The sequence below is a fragment of the Exophiala bonariae genome (assembly GCF_035927105.1).
Source record: "Exophiala bonariae strain CCFEE 5792 chromosome Unknown scaffold_27, whole genome shotgun sequence".
Taxonomy (NCBI): Eukaryota; Fungi; Ascomycota; class Eurotiomycetes; order Chaetothyriales; family Herpotrichiellaceae; genus Exophiala; species Exophiala bonariae.
In genome coordinates this window covers 244096-263527 of record NW_027042502.1, presented here as the reverse complement: position 1 = coordinate 263527, position 19432 = coordinate 244096, and the positions used below count along the sequence as shown (strand labels likewise).

At 48.2% G+C, this 19432-nt stretch overlaps 7 protein-coding genes across 7 annotated transcripts; 3 read left to right on the top strand and 4 right to left on the bottom strand.

The window, feature by feature from the left end:
- Positions 1-59: 59 nt before the first annotated feature.
- LTR84_007008 (uncharacterized protein) lies at positions 60-1065 on the bottom strand (the record flags this gene model as incomplete). Its single annotated transcript, XM_064850564.1, has 3 exons — positions 60-301; positions 353-973; positions 1032-1065. The coding sequence occupies 3 exons, from the start codon at positions 1063-1065 to the stop codon at positions 60-62; spliced, it is 897 nt and encodes a 298-aa protein (XP_064702633.1).
- Positions 1066-1746: 681 nt separating this feature from the next.
- On the bottom strand, positions 1747-2643 carry LTR84_007007 (uncharacterized protein; the record flags this gene model as incomplete). The annotated part of the gene is made up of 1 exon (XM_064850563.1): positions 1747-2643. The coding sequence occupies one exon, from the start codon at positions 2641-2643 to the stop codon at positions 1747-1749; it is 897 nt and encodes a 298-aa protein (XP_064702632.1).
- A 605-nt stretch (positions 2644-3248) lies between these two features.
- LTR84_007006 (uncharacterized protein) lies at positions 3249-5567 on the top strand (the record flags this gene model as incomplete). The annotated part of the gene is made up of 10 exons (XM_064850562.1): positions 3249-3999; positions 4051-4071; positions 4124-4227; positions 4276-4446; positions 4493-4589; positions 4643-4714; positions 4765-4803; positions 4859-5109; positions 5162-5390; positions 5449-5567. The coding sequence occupies 10 exons, from the start codon at positions 3249-3251 to the stop codon at positions 5565-5567; spliced, it is 1854 nt and encodes a 617-aa protein (XP_064702631.1).
- Positions 5568-6376: 809 nt separating this feature from the next.
- Positions 6377-8298, bottom strand: LTR84_007005 (uncharacterized protein; the record flags this gene model as incomplete). The annotated part of the gene is made up of 6 exons (XM_064850561.1): positions 6377-6951; positions 7005-7182; positions 7236-7479; positions 7531-7615; positions 7671-8094; positions 8155-8298. The coding sequence occupies 6 exons, from the start codon at positions 8296-8298 to the stop codon at positions 6377-6379; spliced, it is 1650 nt and encodes a 549-aa protein (XP_064702630.1).
- Positions 8299-9213: 915 nt separating this feature from the next.
- On the top strand, positions 9214-11264 carry LTR84_007004 (uncharacterized protein; the record flags this gene model as incomplete). The annotated part of the gene is made up of 2 exons (XM_064850560.1): positions 9214-10918; positions 10972-11264. 2 exons carry the CDS (start codon positions 9214-9216, stop codon positions 11262-11264), a joined length of 1998 nt encoding a protein of 665 aa, XP_064702629.1.
- A 752-nt stretch (positions 11265-12016) lies between these two features.
- Positions 12017-13783, bottom strand: LTR84_007003 (uncharacterized protein; the record flags this gene model as incomplete). The annotated part of the gene is made up of 3 exons (XM_064850559.1): positions 12017-12397; positions 12507-13570; positions 13666-13783. 3 exons carry the CDS (start codon positions 13781-13783, stop codon positions 12017-12019), a joined length of 1563 nt encoding a protein of 520 aa, XP_064702628.1.
- A 772-nt stretch (positions 13784-14555) lies between these two features.
- LTR84_007002 (uncharacterized protein) lies at positions 14556-16157 on the top strand (the record flags this gene model as incomplete). Its single annotated transcript, XM_064850558.1, has 1 exon — positions 14556-16157. One exon carries the CDS (start codon positions 14556-14558, stop codon positions 16155-16157), a length of 1602 nt encoding a protein of 533 aa, XP_064702627.1.
- Between the last annotated feature and the right edge of the window lie 3275 nt (positions 16158-19432).

The following is a 19432-nucleotide window of genomic DNA, read 5'->3' as shown; positions in this document are numbered from 1 at the left end:
GATAGGCAAAAAGGTGTCACAATCACCTGTTAAGGGATGCACGTCCACCTACAGGTTGGCTAAGTACTGGCTGCCCCAATGCCCAACTTCCAAAGAGTTTCGATGTTATTCTCAGTATCCTCGTCTACAAACGCTGGCGGAAAACTCATCGTCACGTTGTCCCCATGAACCACAGCTAGCTGCCCAGAGAATGAGGGATTCGAAACCAGCTGCTGCACTCCTCTAGTCAGGGTTGACATTGGGGTCAAGACGACTTTCTTGAACACGACACTTTGCAACCCATCCGCCGCAAGATTCGTTTCTGAAGCGCTTTTAGAAATGATACCTCAAACATTCTGACAGGATAACAAACTTATGAATGCCGGTGCCACAGCATTGATTTGAATCGCGACTTTTTCGAGATGCGGCGCGAGTGACCTCACCAATCCGACCACACCATGCTTCGTTGCGGCGTAGATTGGGGCAATTGGGAACGGATACAGGGCTGCGATTGAAGCTGTTATCAAGATGGAGCCTCTGGTTGGCGCCTTCGCGCTATTGACTATCTCATTCTTCATGAGATAGTGAGTCGCGAGTTTCACGGCTACCAGTGACATTAGCTTTTGGACAACCCTAGAAAGGTGAATCTGCGGCATACTATAGATTGTCCCTATCAAGTTAATTTCCAAAGTTGGCAATTGTGGCTTAGATGGTTTCTCCTCAAGAATCGTGAATGGAACCTCTTGCGAAATACCTGCATTGGCGTAGACCATACAGATGCGCCCTTGCTCAACGTATATCTGCTCAAAAGTCTGAGCTAGCGCATCCCAATCTGTAATGTCGGCGTTGTGGAACGAGAATGAAGCCTGAGAGTATTCTGACGCGAGGCCCTTAACAATACTGGCACCTTGCTGGCTGACGTCCAGTATGCATACATGAGCCCCTTGTTCGGCGAAGGAACGGACGGCGGCCAGTCCTATGCCGCTTGCGCCTCCTGTTTGAACTCAGACTTGAAGTCTATGCGACCATTGAAGGTAAATAGATGCACGTACCCGTTACAACGACAACCTTTCTGTCATCAGACATGGTGGGCGTTGATCGAAGGAGCTTTTGCTGTGCGAGCTAGAAGCCACAGCTTGGGGAATATTGGGCAGCAGATCTCTTGGTGATGTACGGACATTAACTCGTCTGATTTTTCGACGTTTCTTGCAGGAATGAACGGTCAAATTTGGTTCAAGACCTTTCTGTACTTGATTCATTCTCTTTTGGGGTCCAAATACCGGGGGTCCCGGACCGCTTCCACCATTCGACGCAACGGCATTCGGCGTCTCAGTTCTACTCCGCTCACTTCTTGCATGGCGTAGAGCTTGATAGTCTTTCAGCCGGTGTCGCGGTAGCACACCCTCGCTAAATTAATGTCCAATCACTAGAGGCATGCCCTTAAAGACCTTGATACTACGCTGGTAGTAGTAGCATTCACTCAAACTCTTACTGGATGATTACCAAGATTAATATTCCCGTAACCCGGGATACTCGAGTTAAGGTGCAAGGGAAAGTGCTCCTGAGTTGCTGTTGTGGTAGGTCGACTCAGTTTTGACTTGTGAGGACATCTTTTCAATGTTAGGTCTCGTCCATCCACTATGTTGAACACTGTACTGATTGATTCGCTGCAGACCAAGTTCTCGGATATGTAATATATCTCTATAAACTCACACTTGCTACGTAACCAGCTATGGAAAGTGACCTAGATACCAACTTAGATACTTCTTAATCACTTTGCTTCTTGATCCATTCAGCAGTTGATGCGCCCCACTCCTCTTCGGCTTGCGATCCTGTCATAAGAGCCAACGGTGGACTGATATGATTGTGGCCTCTGATTTCTAGGGCGGTAGCTTTGAGGCTATTCTTCTCCAACTCAGTCTTAAAATCACTGTTCGATTTTATGATGAAATCTGGATCCAGCTCACTCCAGAGAAGTAATAGTGTTGGCATTTTCTCTTTTAGTGTGCCTGCCCGTGCTGACTGGCGTAATTGTGCCAGAGGAGACTTCTGGACAAAGTCTTCATCGAAGTAGCCTTTAAGTACAGCTGGCATTGGTGCAGGCAGCCCTTCAAAGTCCAGCAAGGATCCGAGACTGATGAGACCAGTGACTTTGCTTGTCTTACGACTGTCCTTGAATGCATCCTCAACGAGCCATGACACGGCATTTACTCCTCCTGCAGAATTTCCCATAACAAACAAAGACCTTCTGTCACCATATCTTGCTCTGGTGTATGCTAGGACCAGAGCAAGGTCTTCAGTACCAGAAGGATGCTTCCCACCATGCTTGACCAATCGATAATCAGGTATAATGGTTTCAATTCCGTGCTTTGCAGCAAAGTAGTACCCTAGATTTCTATACACGAGTCCATTCGGTATATCCTTTATGACTCGGTCACCTTCGACCCAGGCTCCACCATATAGGAAGATCAGAATGGGTGATGTACTAGACTTCGATGTATAGATGTCTAATTTTTGACGAGAGTCGGGACCGTAACTTGCAACTTCATATTCGGTCGCCAAAATCGCGTCTTTTGAGTGCTGGCTAAGAAGAGATCCATAGATTTCGAGAGTCTTGGGGATGACCTCCCAAATTGATCGGCCAAGAGCGGAAAGTTGATCCATTCTATTGTCAAGATGATAATGAACTCCCCAATATTGTTCAGAAGAAACAAAACAACGCAAGGCTGGAGAGGAGCTGAGAAAGATTACAGGGCAATTGTGAAATGGTTTAGCCGTCTAGGGCTCGATCCAAAGAACAAGCTTTTGCCGCTTGATTGCTGCACCTTCACAGCTCGTAGTGGAGTTAATGTGCAGCAGGCCGCGGACTCATTCTTGAAATTCGTACGGACGACTCAAAGACACCCAGTTTGAATACCAGAGTATATTGAAACCATAAGGAGCGGGTAAACATTTCCCGGGCGAAGGCTGAAGCACGGAAACGGCCCGCCTGCTCCAGAAAATGACGGTACAAACCCCAAACTGAAAACAATGAAACTCAAAAGAAAGAAGGCTGTGCCGGAAAACCGCGAACCACCGGCAGTATTTTGTGGAGAGCCACAACGGTATGGCGCTCAACTCAACCATGCTAGGCCTGACGGATCTCCGGGTGGCGACCTACAGATGAAGGCAAGTTATAGATTCTCAAAGGATTCAAAGAGAAATGTTATAGAACAGCAGATAAGTCTACATGCAATAAAGATATATTTTAGCGATCACTTCTAAATCACATGGCGATACCAAACATTAGCGACAGCTCTAAAAACGGGCTCCTGAAGCACGCTCGAAAGACCAAAGTCAGTGACTTGCCAGGCTCGTTACCAACAACTCAGATTCCTGCAGATGTGGACATTGAAGAAGTAGCTCTGTCTCGACTGTCACGTCTCTTATCACTCTCTGAAGAGGATCTCTTAGACTCAGTGATCTGGAGGGACTCCCTAGCATTAACCGGCACATTCCGGACTTTTTACAGTGCCAGAGGCATTATAAAAGCATGGAACAATACATTCATCCAGCAGAGCGCGATAGATCTGACCTTGGTTCCGAATACAGCGCGCCTTTTCAAGCTACTCGACGAATCGTCCTGGATCGATGCAGATTTTACTTTTCAAAGCCACTCTGGTGGGCCTCACCGTAGATGTTCTGGAATTATCTCCATCTCTTTTGATGAGAATAAAGGGTGGAAAATCTGGATGATTCGAACTACCCTTGAAGGTATCGAAGGCTATGGTAACGTCGATGTCTTGGATCCTGTGGTGTCACCAGAAGCCGTTAACAAGACCACCAATGGTGTCGATGGCCGGGCAAAGGGGGAAACCAAGCAGGAAACTACGCAGCATTTTGATGTCATCGTAGTGGGTGGCGGTCAAGCGGGACTTGGAATTGGAGGCCGGCTGCAAGCGTTGAATGTCTCTTATCTCGTGATTGACAAGTTTGAGGCGGTGGGAGACAGCTGGAACTCAAGATATGATTCCACAAAGCGTGAGTTATCCGCACAGTATCGTTATGGACCTAAAACTAACCCTGGGGCAGTTCATACAGCTCGAGAATTCGGTAAGAATCGGTATAACTAGCTAGAGGCATCGTCCTAAACTTTGATCCTCAGGACACTTGCCATTTTACCGGACATACGATGATTCGTACCCCGAATTCTTGACAAAAGGAGATATTGCTAGAGGTCATCAGGACTATGTAAACAGATTTGGCATTGTAAGTTTCCACATGGCAGGTTAGGGTGCTAAGGCTGATGTGGTCAAGAACGTCTGGCAGTCAACTGAACTCGTCTCAAGCTCATGGTCAAATGAGAAAAGGATATGGACCTCGCATTTGGTTCGGGGGACGGAAGACATCATATTGACAACACGTCACCTGGTCTTTGCTAGTGGTTCGGCAGGGCGGGAGCCCGTAATGCCATCTTTACCAAATCAAGTATGCCATTCCTTTCTCTCGCCGGCGAAGTGTCTGACAATTCCAGGAACAATTTAAAGGGCTTGTTCTGCACTCTTCTGACTATCACAACTCTCATCAGTGGAAAGGACTCCACGGAGTTGTTATAGGCTCAGCGAATACCGGTAGCAACATGTCACCCATCACCTCGGAATAATATTAATCAAGTCATCCTTAGGACACGATGTCGCCGATGACATGTTAAATGCGGGGCTCTCATCGGTCACCATGGTACAAAGGAGTCGAACATGTGCAGTATACATCTTTCTGGTTCCGCACCGTGAGCTGACATCCTCAAAGGGGTTCTTCCAGCTGAGCACTACATGGTGCTCATCAAGGGTAAGTGGTTATCGCGTCCTTGTGCAAGATAATATGGCACTGAACTGCACTCTAGCGTCCTACAATCCCGATGTACCTACCGAGAAAGCTGATCGGGAAAACCTCTCCCTTCCTGTGTCCATTCGTCGTCAGATGGCAATGAAGTATCTTCATACTATGGCCCGAAATGATAGCGAACGATTTGATGCATTGGAAATGGCAGGTTTCAATGTCGAAAGATACGGAGATATTGCGAACGTCTTGTTTGATCGGCTGGGCGGACACTACATGGATGTGGGCACATCTGCCAAGATCAGCCAGGGATTGGTAGGCAATGTCTAATGTTTGTTGCGGTTCTCCCACTAAAGACAACATATAGATCAGGGTAAGATCAGGGTCCCCTCCCGCAAGCTATACGCCCGACGGGCTTGTGCTCGAAGATGGCACAGAGCTCAAGGCAGACGTCATTGTCTTCACTACAGGCTTTGTCCAGAACATGCGCACCATAGCGGGTCGGATAGTGGGACCAGAGGTTGAAGCTCAGCTGAAAGACTTTTGGGGGCTGAACGCTGAAGGTGAACTCATCGGAGCATTCAAATATACAGGGCGTAAGTACTGTCATGTCAACAGTTTCGATAAAAGAATCCTAATGTTAACGTCGAATAGATCCAGGCGTGTGGTACACTGGGGGCGATATTGGTTGTGCGAGATATTTCAGTCGATTTGTCGCTCTACAAATCAAGGCACAATTGATGGGGACTCCTCTGCAACTATATGAGGCATGAAATACAATACCATATGCAGAGAACTCTTCGTATACACGGTAGTGGGTGATCTTGTTGAGCCAATATAGTGTTCAATTGGATGAGCCGTATTGTGGGCCAAGCAAGAATAAGAGAGTTTGCGAATAGGTTAATAGTACGTTAACACATCCCGTCAGCCATCAACAATGACTATAGCAACTGTCAGTTCTCTATTGACATAGTTAAATAGGCCGAAGGAACATCTACATGACGCTCTGTGGTCAAGAGTCCTTAATACTAGGAGTGGGATCCGTCATAAAGAGTGGAGCTGAAGAAAGTCACACGATTAAAGCACGACCATAGTCGGTCACACCTACCATTGTGCACTTTACTCCTCTCATCTACGCACGAAGGCACGGGTAGAGGTAATGTCTTCGGAGACAGCTTTATAAAATTATTGAGAGACGTTCTTGGGCAAATGAACAGGCTTTGCTGCATCTTAATAAACCTCGATGGAAGCTTTCAGGATTTATTTATATGATTTATGAAATTACAGTTACTTGGAGGCCAACTACTTAGCGAAATTGAATCGGCATGTTCAATATTGAATTCAGTAACTACATTAACTGCTCCGTAGCAAAGGGTTCAGATATGGCTTCGCTCCAGGACTGAACGCCGGGGTCAACTTCTTCTCTAAATCCTCGACCATCGGCTGTGAGTGACATTTGACGGTGAAGCACAATAGCTTTGTTTGGTGTGAACTCCTGAATGGGGCGACCACGAGCACAGTCATCTCGAGCAGTAAAGAAATTGCCTGGCACTGGGTGATATAGACGGATATCACCGTGGTGCTAAGGCTTGTCCTGACTCATGTCCTGAAGATTCACAGTCATTGAGATGCCTTCTTCGTCTGCTCCAGTGTGTCCAAATGTCGCACGTCGAACGGAATGCCCCGCTACCATCAATACAATCAGGAATGAGAAGGCAAAGATACTGAAGAATGCCATGGAGCCGAATACCCAGTTGATACCAACCCTGGCAATCCAAGGCGTGATGAAGAATGGTATCGTAAGCCCGAAAATTATACGCCAAGCGTTCATCACTGCATTTGCTTCGGCAGCAAGCGTGGTGAAGCATTCGACGACGTAGGTATCCAATACCGGAACGGCAATAACGGCTGACGAGACAATGCCGAACAAACCTAGAGCAAGAACCGCAGGGTGGTAGTGCCCATGTAGTGATGCACCAAACAGACCGAGTCCGACGGGCATGAGGATCAAACCTGGAACCCACAGAGAGTGAAGCCGATACTCTGGTTTCCACATGCCCGTGTTGAACCGCTTACACATGTAAAGTGCGAATCGATCAACCACTAGATGTCCATATATTTCAGCAACTATAATCGCAATCCAGCTGGTGAATAGAACTGTAGACAATGGTCAGCGAGGACGGCCAGTGCTCATGATTATTATATCTTACAGTAGGAATTCTGCTCAGGTGTAAAGCCATATCCGCCGAGTTCGACTGGTGTCTGGAGAAATACGCCCAACAAAGTGTTGACGGCCACGGGCCATGCGAACATAATGAGAAGATATCCGCCAGCAAGTAGCGACACAGGAGACGCCATAATGGCAAATTGGGTTCCAGCAGCAGAAAGCTAGAGAGCAAAATCAAAATCGTGGATATCATAGTGTAGTCACTATCACTTACGACTTGGCGCCATGTAGTTTGAGGTACGACCCTTCCTGTAATGAAGGTAGCAATCCGATCTTGTACCCAATTTTCTGGCAGTGGAGGATAGATCGGACCTCCTGGACGTGTGAAGCCTGTCTCTGACATGCATAGGGGCACTAATATGAGAACGACAACCTCTAATCCAACATTGTACCAGTATTCTACTGGCCACGTGGAGTATGCCACGATAAAACCAGAGAAAGTAGGACCCGCGACCGTACTAGATGTAATTATTAGTAAACGACAACGTATGGAGGAGGGTAACAAGTACCCGACTAGCAGAATAATGCTGTATACTGTGAAGCACTTTCCACGCTGATGGAGATAGAACGTCTCAATGATAAGACCAGCGCCGACTATGGCATGTGTAAGCAATCATTCACGAAATGGAGAACTCCGTTGAGGACTCACGCGTAATCGAAGCTGACCCGAAGAGACCTGCTATTGTTCTGGACATGATGAAGGATATGTAGTCGCCCTGCTTTGTACAAAGTGCACCCCAAATTGATGTGCCTAGTAGAACAAGCGTTGTCCAGAAGATGAGTAGGCATTTTCCAAATTTCCTAGCCAGGGGAGTCCAGATGAGGGGTCCAACTGCAAGACCGGCTACGCTGGCTGAGATCTGAGCAAGAACGAGTCGCTCGGTCAGTTTACAAGCCGGAACGAGATTAAACTTGTAATTGCTTACAGAGTAACTAATAGCGACGAGAGTCTTGTTGTAGTCGGTTGCTTGAGCAGCAACACTGGCTGCATTGGCAACGTTTGCAATATCACAGGCAAATGACGCCAGGACTATCACCCCGAGGTTCATTAACTTTTTCCGCATAGGCCAGTTCTATGCTGTCGGTCAGCCTTGTGTAAATATGAGGAGTCCGTTGCATGGTGAAAAGCATACCAGTGGGTCCTTGGGGTCGTCAGTAGGCTGTGGAACCAGCACTATGCCGTTCGCCGTTGTCTTGGGCGGTCGAGGCATATTCTCAATATTCTCGACGACATCTGGAAACTTTGTCGGTGTCAATGCTCGTTGAAGAGAAGCCATTGCCAATTCAGGGTGAGGATGAGGGCTGAGCACTGTTCTGTACAGTAAATTTGAAATTGAGGGCTCCTCTGAAGATGATTCACGCGCGCGATCGCAGGCTGCGAAGAAATGGAGAAGTGGTGGATTCCATCAAGACTGGATTGAAGACGATTTTTGCTCTAATGTATGTTTATCATCTCTCAACCAAGGAGTCTATACTCCACCATGTTCGAGTACCTGAGCCGTCCTGAGCTCTAGAACTTGACGGACATTCACGGTAAACCGATGTGGACCGGGTTTTGGCGAGAGCCAAGGCAAGCTACCCCAGTTTAACAGTTAATATGCGGAGCCCCGGGGAGTCACCCGCGAAGCACACCCCTCGAGGTCCTGCGAGTTTACGACCCTCCAAGACTTCAGCGTCTTATATCGCGGCCATTTCAGATGTCCGTACTCTTGCTGGGGTTTCGATTGAGGACTCCTGATCCACTTGACCTGAGTCTAAAACCAGCTGGATGCATTTAGGCATAGAATCTGCAAACTATTGCTTGGGAGCTGCCAGGTCGTGCCAGTTGGCTACGAGTAGAGCTAAGGAGTCCGAAGCCTCCGGAATCACTTTATCCCGTGACGAGTCCTCCACTACAATATAATATCAGCAAGTGATGATCTATGAGTAATCGTAATCTTTTATGTGAGCTGTGATGGTTATGGCTCATGCTGAGATCAGTTGGTACAAACACACTATTTAGCAAGTTGACATGTTTGCAATAGCAATACGCTGGTGCCTCGGCAGACTGCCCTGGTGCCAGTGGTGTCTGGTGGCGAAAACGCTCCTCCGCTCCCCCGCATTCAACCTCAAGTCTTTTCCCAGATCTTGGGCACTGCTCCCACTGGCACTGATCACCGCTCCACGTCTTTGACGCCTCCAGCCAACCAACCATGTCGACCCATCCTGAGAAGGAAGATGCTCCGCCAGCGCTCTTGAACAGGGCCTGCTTGCAATGCCGCTCCAAGAAGACCAAGTGCGATATGTCCAGACCCCGATGTGGACTTTGCGCACGAACTGGAAGCTCGTGTGAATTTCCTACGAAACGGAAAAGACCTTGCATCTCGGATGCAAAGCGACGGACACGTGCGAAGCGGGACGAACACCACTTGATGTTGTTAGCACGTTTGCTCGAGGAACACCCTGGCGTTCTTGAGCAAGCGACCGTGACCCTGGCCGAAAATGCATCACCGCAGCAAGAAAGTGCCGCATCCACGCATTCGGTATCATACGGAGACCAGGAATTTTCTTTCAACCACGATTTCGTGGACTGTCACATGTTTGGTGCACCCTCTGTGGCCCATAGCGACATCCAGCATTCCGAAGGTCACGGAGGTGTAGCGTGCTCAACGACTAGCACGGTGGCGGAAAAAACATGGGTCATCTCTCATGAATTGGCTTCGCACTTAGTTGGGGTCTTTTTCGACAAGGTCGCGCCTTGGCTCCCTTTGCTTCACCAACCTCGCTTCCTGCAGCATTGCGCCCGTGTATTGGCCCCTGGGCCGGACGCGTTGGCTAATGCCACACCCGAAGATGTATTCACCCTCCTAGGCATCTTCGCCCTCGCGGCTCGGTATTCGACCTTGGACCATCACTGGGCAGTACCACTCCAGGAAAGAGAACAAATCTATCTACAGGAGGCCAGAGAGGTTTATAAAAAGCAAGGCCCTCCGCAAGAGCCGAGTCTCCGTTATCTGCAGGGTTGTCTCATCCTTGCTTCCTACCTTTACACATCCGGCCTGTCTCTCCAAGGCCGTATCTTGGTAGGTGTCTGCATCAACTTGGCCATCGAACTCGATATATCCCACCTGGACGCGGAGCACACCACGTCCGATTTCCCGTTGGATGCCACCGATCAAGAAGAACGCCGCCGGGCCTGGTGGGTGACCTGGGAACTGGACACCTTCGGGTCCATAATGCTAAAACGTCCATTCGGGATTGATCGACGGCACTTTTCGGTGAGGTTACCAATCTCAAATCAAGCCTGGTATGCTGGGACTCATGTCGACTCGGAAGTCATCCTTGACAAGGAAGTTGACTGGGTATCATTGTGCTCTTCTCCAAACCAATCTCCGCGAGCGTGGTTCCTCGTTGCGAACCATCTTCTATCCAGAATTTATGACCGACTTTTTTTGGCCCCGATGCCTGCTGATACCGAATTCGAATGCTATCAGAACGAGGTTGGATGTTTACAACTTTCTTTGCCACCCAGTTTTCATTTGCAGTCAACATATCTGGAGTCCCAAAACGGCACTACAGCAAATAATTGGATCATAGGCACTCATCTTCTGCTGGTTGTCGCTTCCTATATGATCCGTGCCTTGAAATCTTCACGCCAACATACACACTCAGATGTTGATGTTGACCATTCCAGCCCCGAGCACATTCGTGCACTCGAAACATCCGCCGTCTTGAGGATGTGGCCCGCCCACTGCCTGTCAACTGCACACCCTTTTTGGGCCAGCGCACTCTGTCCGATCTTTGCCACTCCCTACACCAACGCGGTCAGCCCGGCCACCTGTCAATCATTTGGGAGCTTAACCAACCTTGTGCTTCAGAAATTCGCGGACAATTGGGAGCTAGGCCGGATCATGCTATGTATGGTTCACTTAGAGACTATGTTTGGATTGTTCATGCTGATCGTATTGTAGATATCCATCAAATAGCACTGACCGCGGACCACACTCCGAAGCAGTTCCCCGAGCTTGTCAAACTTTACCCCATGCTCCTCACGCCGTTGGTTCGCAGGATGGGCAAGCATCGCGAAAGTCACTCGGATCCCAACACCGAAATCCAGAACCGAGTTGCACCGAGCATAATGGACGGCGGTGGTTTTTCGCATCTAAAATCGACCCTCGACATACTGCCTATGGGTGCGGAACCAACGGAAACTACCTTGTTGTTTGAGGATGGCCCGCTGAACTCGCATTGGTTACAAATGTGATCAAAGTTTCGTAGTACGCCTCCATAGGATTGACATTGGATTAACCAGGAGTAATCAGACTATTTCAGGACGCCTAGCGCCCGAAAAGCCTTGTGTCGCTGTGGTTTGGGGGTCATTGCGGTGGAGTTGAGCACTATCAGTTCGTTAGCTTTCGGTTGAGTGATACTACTGAATGGATAGTGGTTATGGCTCCCACGGGCTTCAAGTGCTGTAAGCAAAGAATCCCCCCAGGAGGACACTGAATTGTTTTTTTGCCAAACAGTATCTTGCGAGAAGGAATGTTCTGAGAGGATTGTAGGTTTTATAGGTTGGTGTGCTACTTGAGAGTCACACCTGCCAACAAAGCCCTCAGTGCAGTAGGGGTGCATAACAATATGTTAGAACATAGTTAATCTGACACATGGTCTCGCTGATGAATGAATTTCGTGGCATCTTTATCAAAATCTACTTTGGAGAGCGCTCAGCTCTTTGCCATCTTTAGGTGGTTTGAACGAAGTATTGGATATCTTAAGCATCGACCTTGGGCTTCTTAGCACTTATGAATGTCTTCTCATCAATGGTAAAAGGGTGTCGTAACTAACTCAATCTTTGCTCAGTTTGCTCATTTTCTTCTCGATTTGGTGTATTTGTGGTCTCACATCACGGCTGTTATGCGGTGTACGGATCGTCGATGACCTGGTAGAACGCTGTGGAGTATTTGCCTGCAAAGTTGTAGTTTTGACTACTGATAGTCTTCCCATGTTATCCATGTCTCAAGTCTGTAAGCGTGGCCATTCTGAATCTTGATAGGCGTCCTCCACATATTTCGTCCTGTCATCTCTTGCGGCCAAGTGGAAATCGAACCACTTTGGTTGTGCCAAACCTGTGGGTACATAGTCATCATCTCTATAGGTGACACCAGGCTTCGCACTGATATCAAAGGCCCAAGAGATACGCGCCGTCAGGAGGTAGAGGCTTCTTTCAGCTATGTGCAAACCCGGACAGATTCGCCTTCCGAACCCAAATGCAGAAAAGTTCTGTAGATTGGGATACTTTTCAAGAGGTTCCCGATAAGTTGGGTAGAAAGGCTCAAGCCATCGTTCTGGCAGGAAGTCTTCAGGCTTCGGGTAGAGCTCAGGCTCGCGGTGGATGCCCTAACAAAGGAGTCAAAGGATGATTATGCAGACTACAGAAGCCAAAGATGTGTTGGACAGAGAATTAGGAGGATACACCATTCTGCTCAGAACCAGATCGCGCACTTACCCACTGATTGACTTGTATAACCGTCCCCTGCTTTATCAAATAGCCTTCATAAACATCGTCTCGCGTTAATTCGTGTGGTATGTTTGTAGGGGTGACTGGGCGCCATCGTAAAGTCTCTTTGACACAAGCTCGCATGTAGGGAAGGTCGGCGAAGTCCTCGAATGTTGGTAGGCGGGTTGATCCTACCACCGTATCCAGTTCACTTTTGAGCTTTTCATATTTATCAGGATACAGGACCATAGCAAGAACAAAAGACATCATGGCGGCAGCAGTCGTCCCGGCGCCAGCTTCAAAGAGCGTTCCTAGAACATAGTATGCCTCGGGATCTGTCAAACCATATGCAGATTTGTCCTCAAGCCACTTGCTAGTGAAGGTGTTCCCAGCATGTGGATCTCCTTTGCTGCGACGGACCTCCACCCCTTTCACCAGCGAAGAAAATAGATCTAGTTCTTCAGCGTGGAGTCTCGCAGCCTCTTTCTTGAAAGGCGCCAGCCAGCTCGGAAGCCTCAGAAGGATGGGGAAAATATTGACCAAATACCCCGCTGGCTCGCTCAGACGGGACAGATGGTCTAGAATAGTATAAATTCGACGAACAGGCTCTTCTTTGCCGGTAATGATCTTTTGGCCAAAAGCTAGTTGCATAATCAAACCAGCGGCATAGCGTTCGAACCATTGTTCGTATTCTGCGCTGTCATGGAGAAGCTCGTGGAGAACGCGGATAGATTCTTGCTCTTGAATTGGTTCGTATTTCCTGGCAACTGCGGGCATAGCAAGGTGGTGCATCAGCTTTCGTCCATTTCGCCACGTATCGCCATAGGGCAGAAGAACAGGTCGCATATTTTGGGATAACAATTGGGCTGCCATGGGAATTTGTGGGCGGGATGAATAGATGTTGCCACGCTCCCTCATGAGATCATTGGCAATTTTCTCAGTATTAATAATTAAATGATCGTGACCTGCGATGTTGAACTTGACCAGAGGCCCATACTTGTCGCACCATTCAGTAAACTTGTACCACAAAAAGCCTGTGGGAATATCGCGCAGATTACCAATTATTGGAAGCCCTTTCTAGTGGTCAGTTCATTCATACGAAATATCTGAAAACTGTATTCATAGAAATGCATGTACAGGGGAATTTGAGTGTCAGTGCAGTACTGACCTGATGGCCCAGGAATTGGTCGCGTGGCTTTAGACCTGCGAAGAGAAGAAGACCACGCTTGGACAGCAAGTGCAAAAGCAGCCCCAAGCGACACCACAATAACAACCACGGACACCATTCTTGACTTAGATTATAGTGAATGCTGCGATTCTCGTGCTTACTGACAGATGACTGGGTCTTGCTCCCTTTGTGCGGCCAAATATCTTCCATCCTCATACATAAGTCATTAGCCATTCATGCATCGTCTCGTCCGAGCCAATCACGCAAGGCGTTGGCCGGCATTTCTCGTTGACCGTGTTCTCTGCACATTATTTAGGAATCCTCTGTGCAACTACTGTTTCCCCGCATCTGTCCGGTAGAATGTACTCCGTAAAAGTCTATAGAATGGAACTGTTACAAGCTTTTGATGGGAACCCCCAAGTCCTAACCCCGGACTTCGTCTCATCTTGCTACACCATCTTTTACGGAGCCGGTTTTCCGTCCAATGTTTCTAGACCCATAGTCTCACGCATGTGGATTTAAAGCTGGCAGAGCGGGTGTCACCTATTTTGGCTGGCCATACCGGTGCTCCCAAGATGCAGAACCAGCTTCGAAGCGTGCCTTGAGGCCGCGATGCTCTTTTGTGGGCCTTGACAGTCGGATCGCGGTCCGTAGCACCGAGAATCACCGCACCCACGTGGTGCAGTTAGGTCCGTATGCCACCAACCTTTTAGTAGTTCGTGGTGCTTGAAGTGGAAGCTTTCGTATTAAGATGTAAGAAGTCTCCCTTATTCAGGAATTTTCAAATTTCACGCATTCAGGTTATTCTTGTCCCCCCTGGCCCCCCAGATCTTTTGGTCGAGGATATAACTTGCCGTGTGAACTGGCCGCCACGCTCGCTTTTTCATATCATGGCGGGTATACCTAATCTACCGACTGAATCCGAGACGTCTCGTGTTGAACCCTTTACCGTCCCCAATGGCGTGACAAATGGTACTTCACAGACCAATGGCGTTAGTGGCTCCTCTGATGACATTGTTACCGATGTTCTCATCATTGGCGGCGGCTTCGGTGGCATGTATGGCTTGTACCAGTTGCGTCAGCTCGGACTTAGTGTGACTCTTTTCGAAGCGGGCTCCGACTTCGGGGGGACATGGCACTGGAATCGCTACCCAGGCGCCCGAGTCGACAGCGAAACGCCTTTCTATAGCCTTTCAATTCCCGAGGTCTATAAGGATTGGACATTTACAGAACGTTATCCTGATCACGCAGAGCTGAGACGGTATTTCAAGCATGTCGATAAGGTTCTCGACCTGAGGAAAGATGCACATTTCAGTACGATCGTTGTGGAAGCTAGATATTCTCCGGAACAGGCTCGCTGGCACGTAAGGACCGAGGATGGTCGCCTCGCCAATGCAAGATATCTCGTCTCCGCAACAGGCTCATCTTATAAAAAACATTTCCCAGACTTCAAGAATCTTGACAGCTACAAAGGCAAATTAATCCACAGCGCTGCATACCCGGAGACCGGCCTCGACTTCAAGAACAAGAAAGTTGCAATAATCGGCTCGGGTGCGACGGGGGTGCAACTTGTACAAGAAATAGCACAAGAAGATTGCGACTTGACAGCATTTGTGCGCACGCCTAACATATCCATACCGATGAGGCAACGCAAGCTGACCCAGGAAGAGCAAGACTCGATGAAATCTTATTACCATTCACTCTATTACTCTGCTAAAAGATCTCGAACGGGATTTCCATACCATGCAGCCCCAAAAGGCTATCACGAAACTACGCCCAAAGAACGCCATACATACTACGAACAGCTATGGAAAAGAGGTGGTTTTAGCTTTCTACTGTCTTGTTATCCGGAGTTCTTCGTCGACCGCGTTTTAAATCGCGAGATCTATCAGTTTTGGGCAAGTAAGACACGCGAAAGGATCAGGGATCCTTTTAAGCGTGACATCATGGTACCCTTGGAACAGCCACACTGGCTTGGAACCAAGCGTGGCTCCCTCGAACAGAACTATTACGAGATGTTGGATCGTGATAACGTTACGGTTGTGGACTTGAAGCGAACACCGATTATCGAGTTTGAAGAGACGGGCATTCGCACCTCAGAAAAGCTATTGGAGTTCGATATTATTATCTTTGCTACTGGATACGACGCTCTCACTGGTAGCCTCAAGGATTTAGGTTTAATTGACACAGATGGTGTCCCACTGAGAGAGCGATGGAGTACGGGCACATATACCTACCTAGGCTTGTCGATTCCAAAACTTCCTAATTTCTTTATGGTTTACTCGCCGCAGGCACCAACACCTCTGGCAAATGGACCTGCCATCATCGAGATACAGGTCGAATGGGTTGCGAATGCCATTTGTAAGATGGAACAAACAGGCGTCAAGTATATTGATGCACAGAAGAGCTCCGCCGAGCGTTGGCGGGAGGAGATTCAGAAGTTCAGCGATCAGACTCTATTCCCGGAGTCGAAGAGTTGGTACATGGGGTAAGTCATCACACCGGGTCTTCGAGGGACGCACTGGTACAAAAATGCCTCATACTCACGCCATCCTGAAGTTCTGCTTTTGGGTGGAAGTGGCCACGCCTGCTGTTTACCACGAGCCCATAATTTGTAACTCATGCTAACTTGTGGCGCACAACAGATCCAACATAGAGGGAAAGCCTGTCGAACAGTTGATATACCTGGCTGGTTTGGACGAATACGATCGTGTGACTAGCCGCGTGCTGGAGGAAGGGGATGCTGAGTGGGAAGGATTTGATGTGGTCAGGGGTTCGTAGAGTAGAAGGTAGATGTCTAGGAAGCACTTCCGGGGCAACCTTGTGTATGTTCGAGACATTCAAAGCTGTCTGGTAAGTGTTGATGGATTGAGTAACATTTTTCGACATGCCGTCGCCCAACAGCGATGGTGCAAGTTTTAAGAGAAGGCACTTGTGCTCTAGAAACTTTGGTCTTAATTCTGATCAATCCGGGTCACCGAATAGCATCAGCGCAAGATTCCATTGCTGGCTGATAAGTAGAAGTTGGACTATGACTGAGACAATATCTTCTTTTTTTGAACTGAACCTGTACCCAATGGAATTTACTTAGCACTGGATATGGTGTAGATAATCTACTCCGGTAAACAAAAACTTAAATTTGGTAAGTCTTCGGCCTGTTTCAAGGCCAGCGCCACCCTGAATTGTTGGCTGCGATGGTCGCTTTGTTCCATCTCCTTAATATGAAGCTATCTATGCTTTGTGATGGCATTAGAAACGTCTTCTTTGGGCTCGTTAGGCCTGAGACTTAACCTCAACAGCCTATTTTGCTGCATCTAGTGGCTAGTGTAGATACAACGCACAGCGAGCCAGCCATTCTTCATACTGAATGCCGGTACTCGTAATCATTACCCTTTCCCCCTAGTCCTCCCCCAGTTCGTGTCCTAACTTCCTGTTAGTATAGAATAATTCCCAAAGGTACCAGTATCGTCCCGCCGCAGTACGTGAGGCCAGTAACTTGGGGAACAGAACTCACCACGCCCATAATCACCTGGCCCGCTTTCAAATCCCGGCTATTTTTTTCTCCCAGCCATTGCGGTTCAAGCCTCCATATACCCTCTTCAATATCAACAGCATTACCACCTGCCACGTACAGTGCTTTTCCGTGGGTTTTTGGATCTGCAGTCGCTTGAATGATGTACTTTGCTACATCCGAGGCGGTGTTCATAGGCATGCCTTGTCTGTTCCATTCATCGCGAATTTCGGAGAAGATTTGGGTGTCAGTTGCCCATGGACCTGCATCAGCTGAATTAATTTCACCATTGCTGCACCGTTCAAAAGAACTCTGGGCGAAGAGAATACTCACAAATAACATTCACCCGCAGTCCATATGACTGGAGTGTAAGTGCCCTCAAGGCTCGCATTAACCCTATCACGCCGTGCTTAGAGGATGCATATGAATAGAGACTGGGTGCCTCTATGAACCCAGCCACTGAAGAGACAAATGTGATGCACTTCGGTGAGCTGATGTTTCCATCCGTGGTATTCGCATCAAACTTGTGATTTTCTTTCAGGTAAGCGACGGCCAGCCTCGCAAAGTACAATGTGCCTTTCAGATTTATATCAAGGACATCGTCGATCCCGGTGGGTGTCTGTCCATTTTAACCCAAGTGTCTCCTGCTGCAGATAGGAAGACTCACCTCCTTTGCGCTTTCGAGGTTCAGCTTGTCGACCTCAAAGTAACCATGTCGCTCAATGATGCCAGCACAACACATCGCCATATCGATTCGACCATGTTTGGCATACGTTGCATCAAACATTGACCACAAAGCATGGTAATCTCGAACATCAACTTTCAAAAATACCACACTGCCATCAGATTGGACGGAGGATTCAAGATGCTCGACAAGACTTAAACCAGTCTTTTCGTCCCAGTCACAGAAGACGACATGGGCGGAAGACTGATATAGTTGGGTCACCGTAACTGCACCAATCCCCTGAGCACCACCTAAAAATCTTTTTGTAAGCAAGTCGCAAATAGCACCAGCGTAACGTGTTTCAGTTACCTGTTAAGACCACGATTTTGTTCCTGACCGAGTCAATTGTGGCCTGATGAATTTTATATTCAGCCATGATGCTCTCTCTGGGTACAATGTAATCTGTTTCTGTGTGCCTCCACAAGGTTGAATTGTGTGAATTTGTGGGTTGAGTGCAACCGTTCTTGTTGATTCTCGTCGGATAAATGGATGATTCACTGCAAGTACTCAAACGGACTTGGACCTGTTGCAAGTTCGAATGTATGTCATACGGGTGGTTTTGATAAGCCCGAGTCACAGGCCACCTACCATCTAGTTCGTGCCTCCCATTGCCGTGGACGAATCAGTCTCAAGGATTCACATATTTGAATCCCGGACATCATGCAGACCCAAAGAACAAGGAGTTGCGAGGCGTTCGGATCGTGCACCGTACCAAATGACCACGGTGAACGCGCCCTCCGCCGCCCTCCGTGTCACCAATTTCGCCCGTGCTCCCCACATCACTTAAGTGGGATGGATACCACGGGGTAGTCGCGGAACGCACGACATCCTACCCGGGATATTTTGCTATCACCGAGTGTCATGGTTAGAGGACATGATGAATCGCACACACCTCAATTAGCTTTATCAGCAACCAGTAGATAGTGCCCATCAATGTAACAAGGCATTCCGGCAGTTCTTTAAGAAGGTTGCGACTTGATTCGAAGCAAACATCCATAGTTTTGGCAAATTACACGCAACCTTACTTATGTATGGTCTGTGCATCCCAATATCAGGCACGCCTACCCACTCTGCCGAGGATGCCATATGACGGCTGCCAAAGAGGCATTTCGAGCCTCGTCCCACTCTCCGCTTTTGAAACACTTCACTTCAAAGGTGATTGTGCCTCGAGGTAGGAGAGCAATCACCGTCGAGTTTTGTGGAGTTTGCTGTCCCCTACACTCGTTTCGATCTCATTAATTGAACAAGAAAGTTATTTCCATGGATTTAAGCACATAATTATGGCTGCCGTTGCAGAGCGCATACTCTGCCACGCCTCCCCCATCCTTATGTTCAAGACTTTCATAGAAGTTCACTTGTCCCGTTCCGCAAGCTTTCGAAAGAGTCGACAAGAGTTCAGGTGTCCATGCAGATCTCAAGAGAAGACTGAGCAAAAGGAGGATGCCTCTCGGAATAAAACTACTAATCCTGGTGACAGAGACATATACGTTCCCTGAATTCCATTGTCAGTCATGAAAAGGCGCGCTCCAATT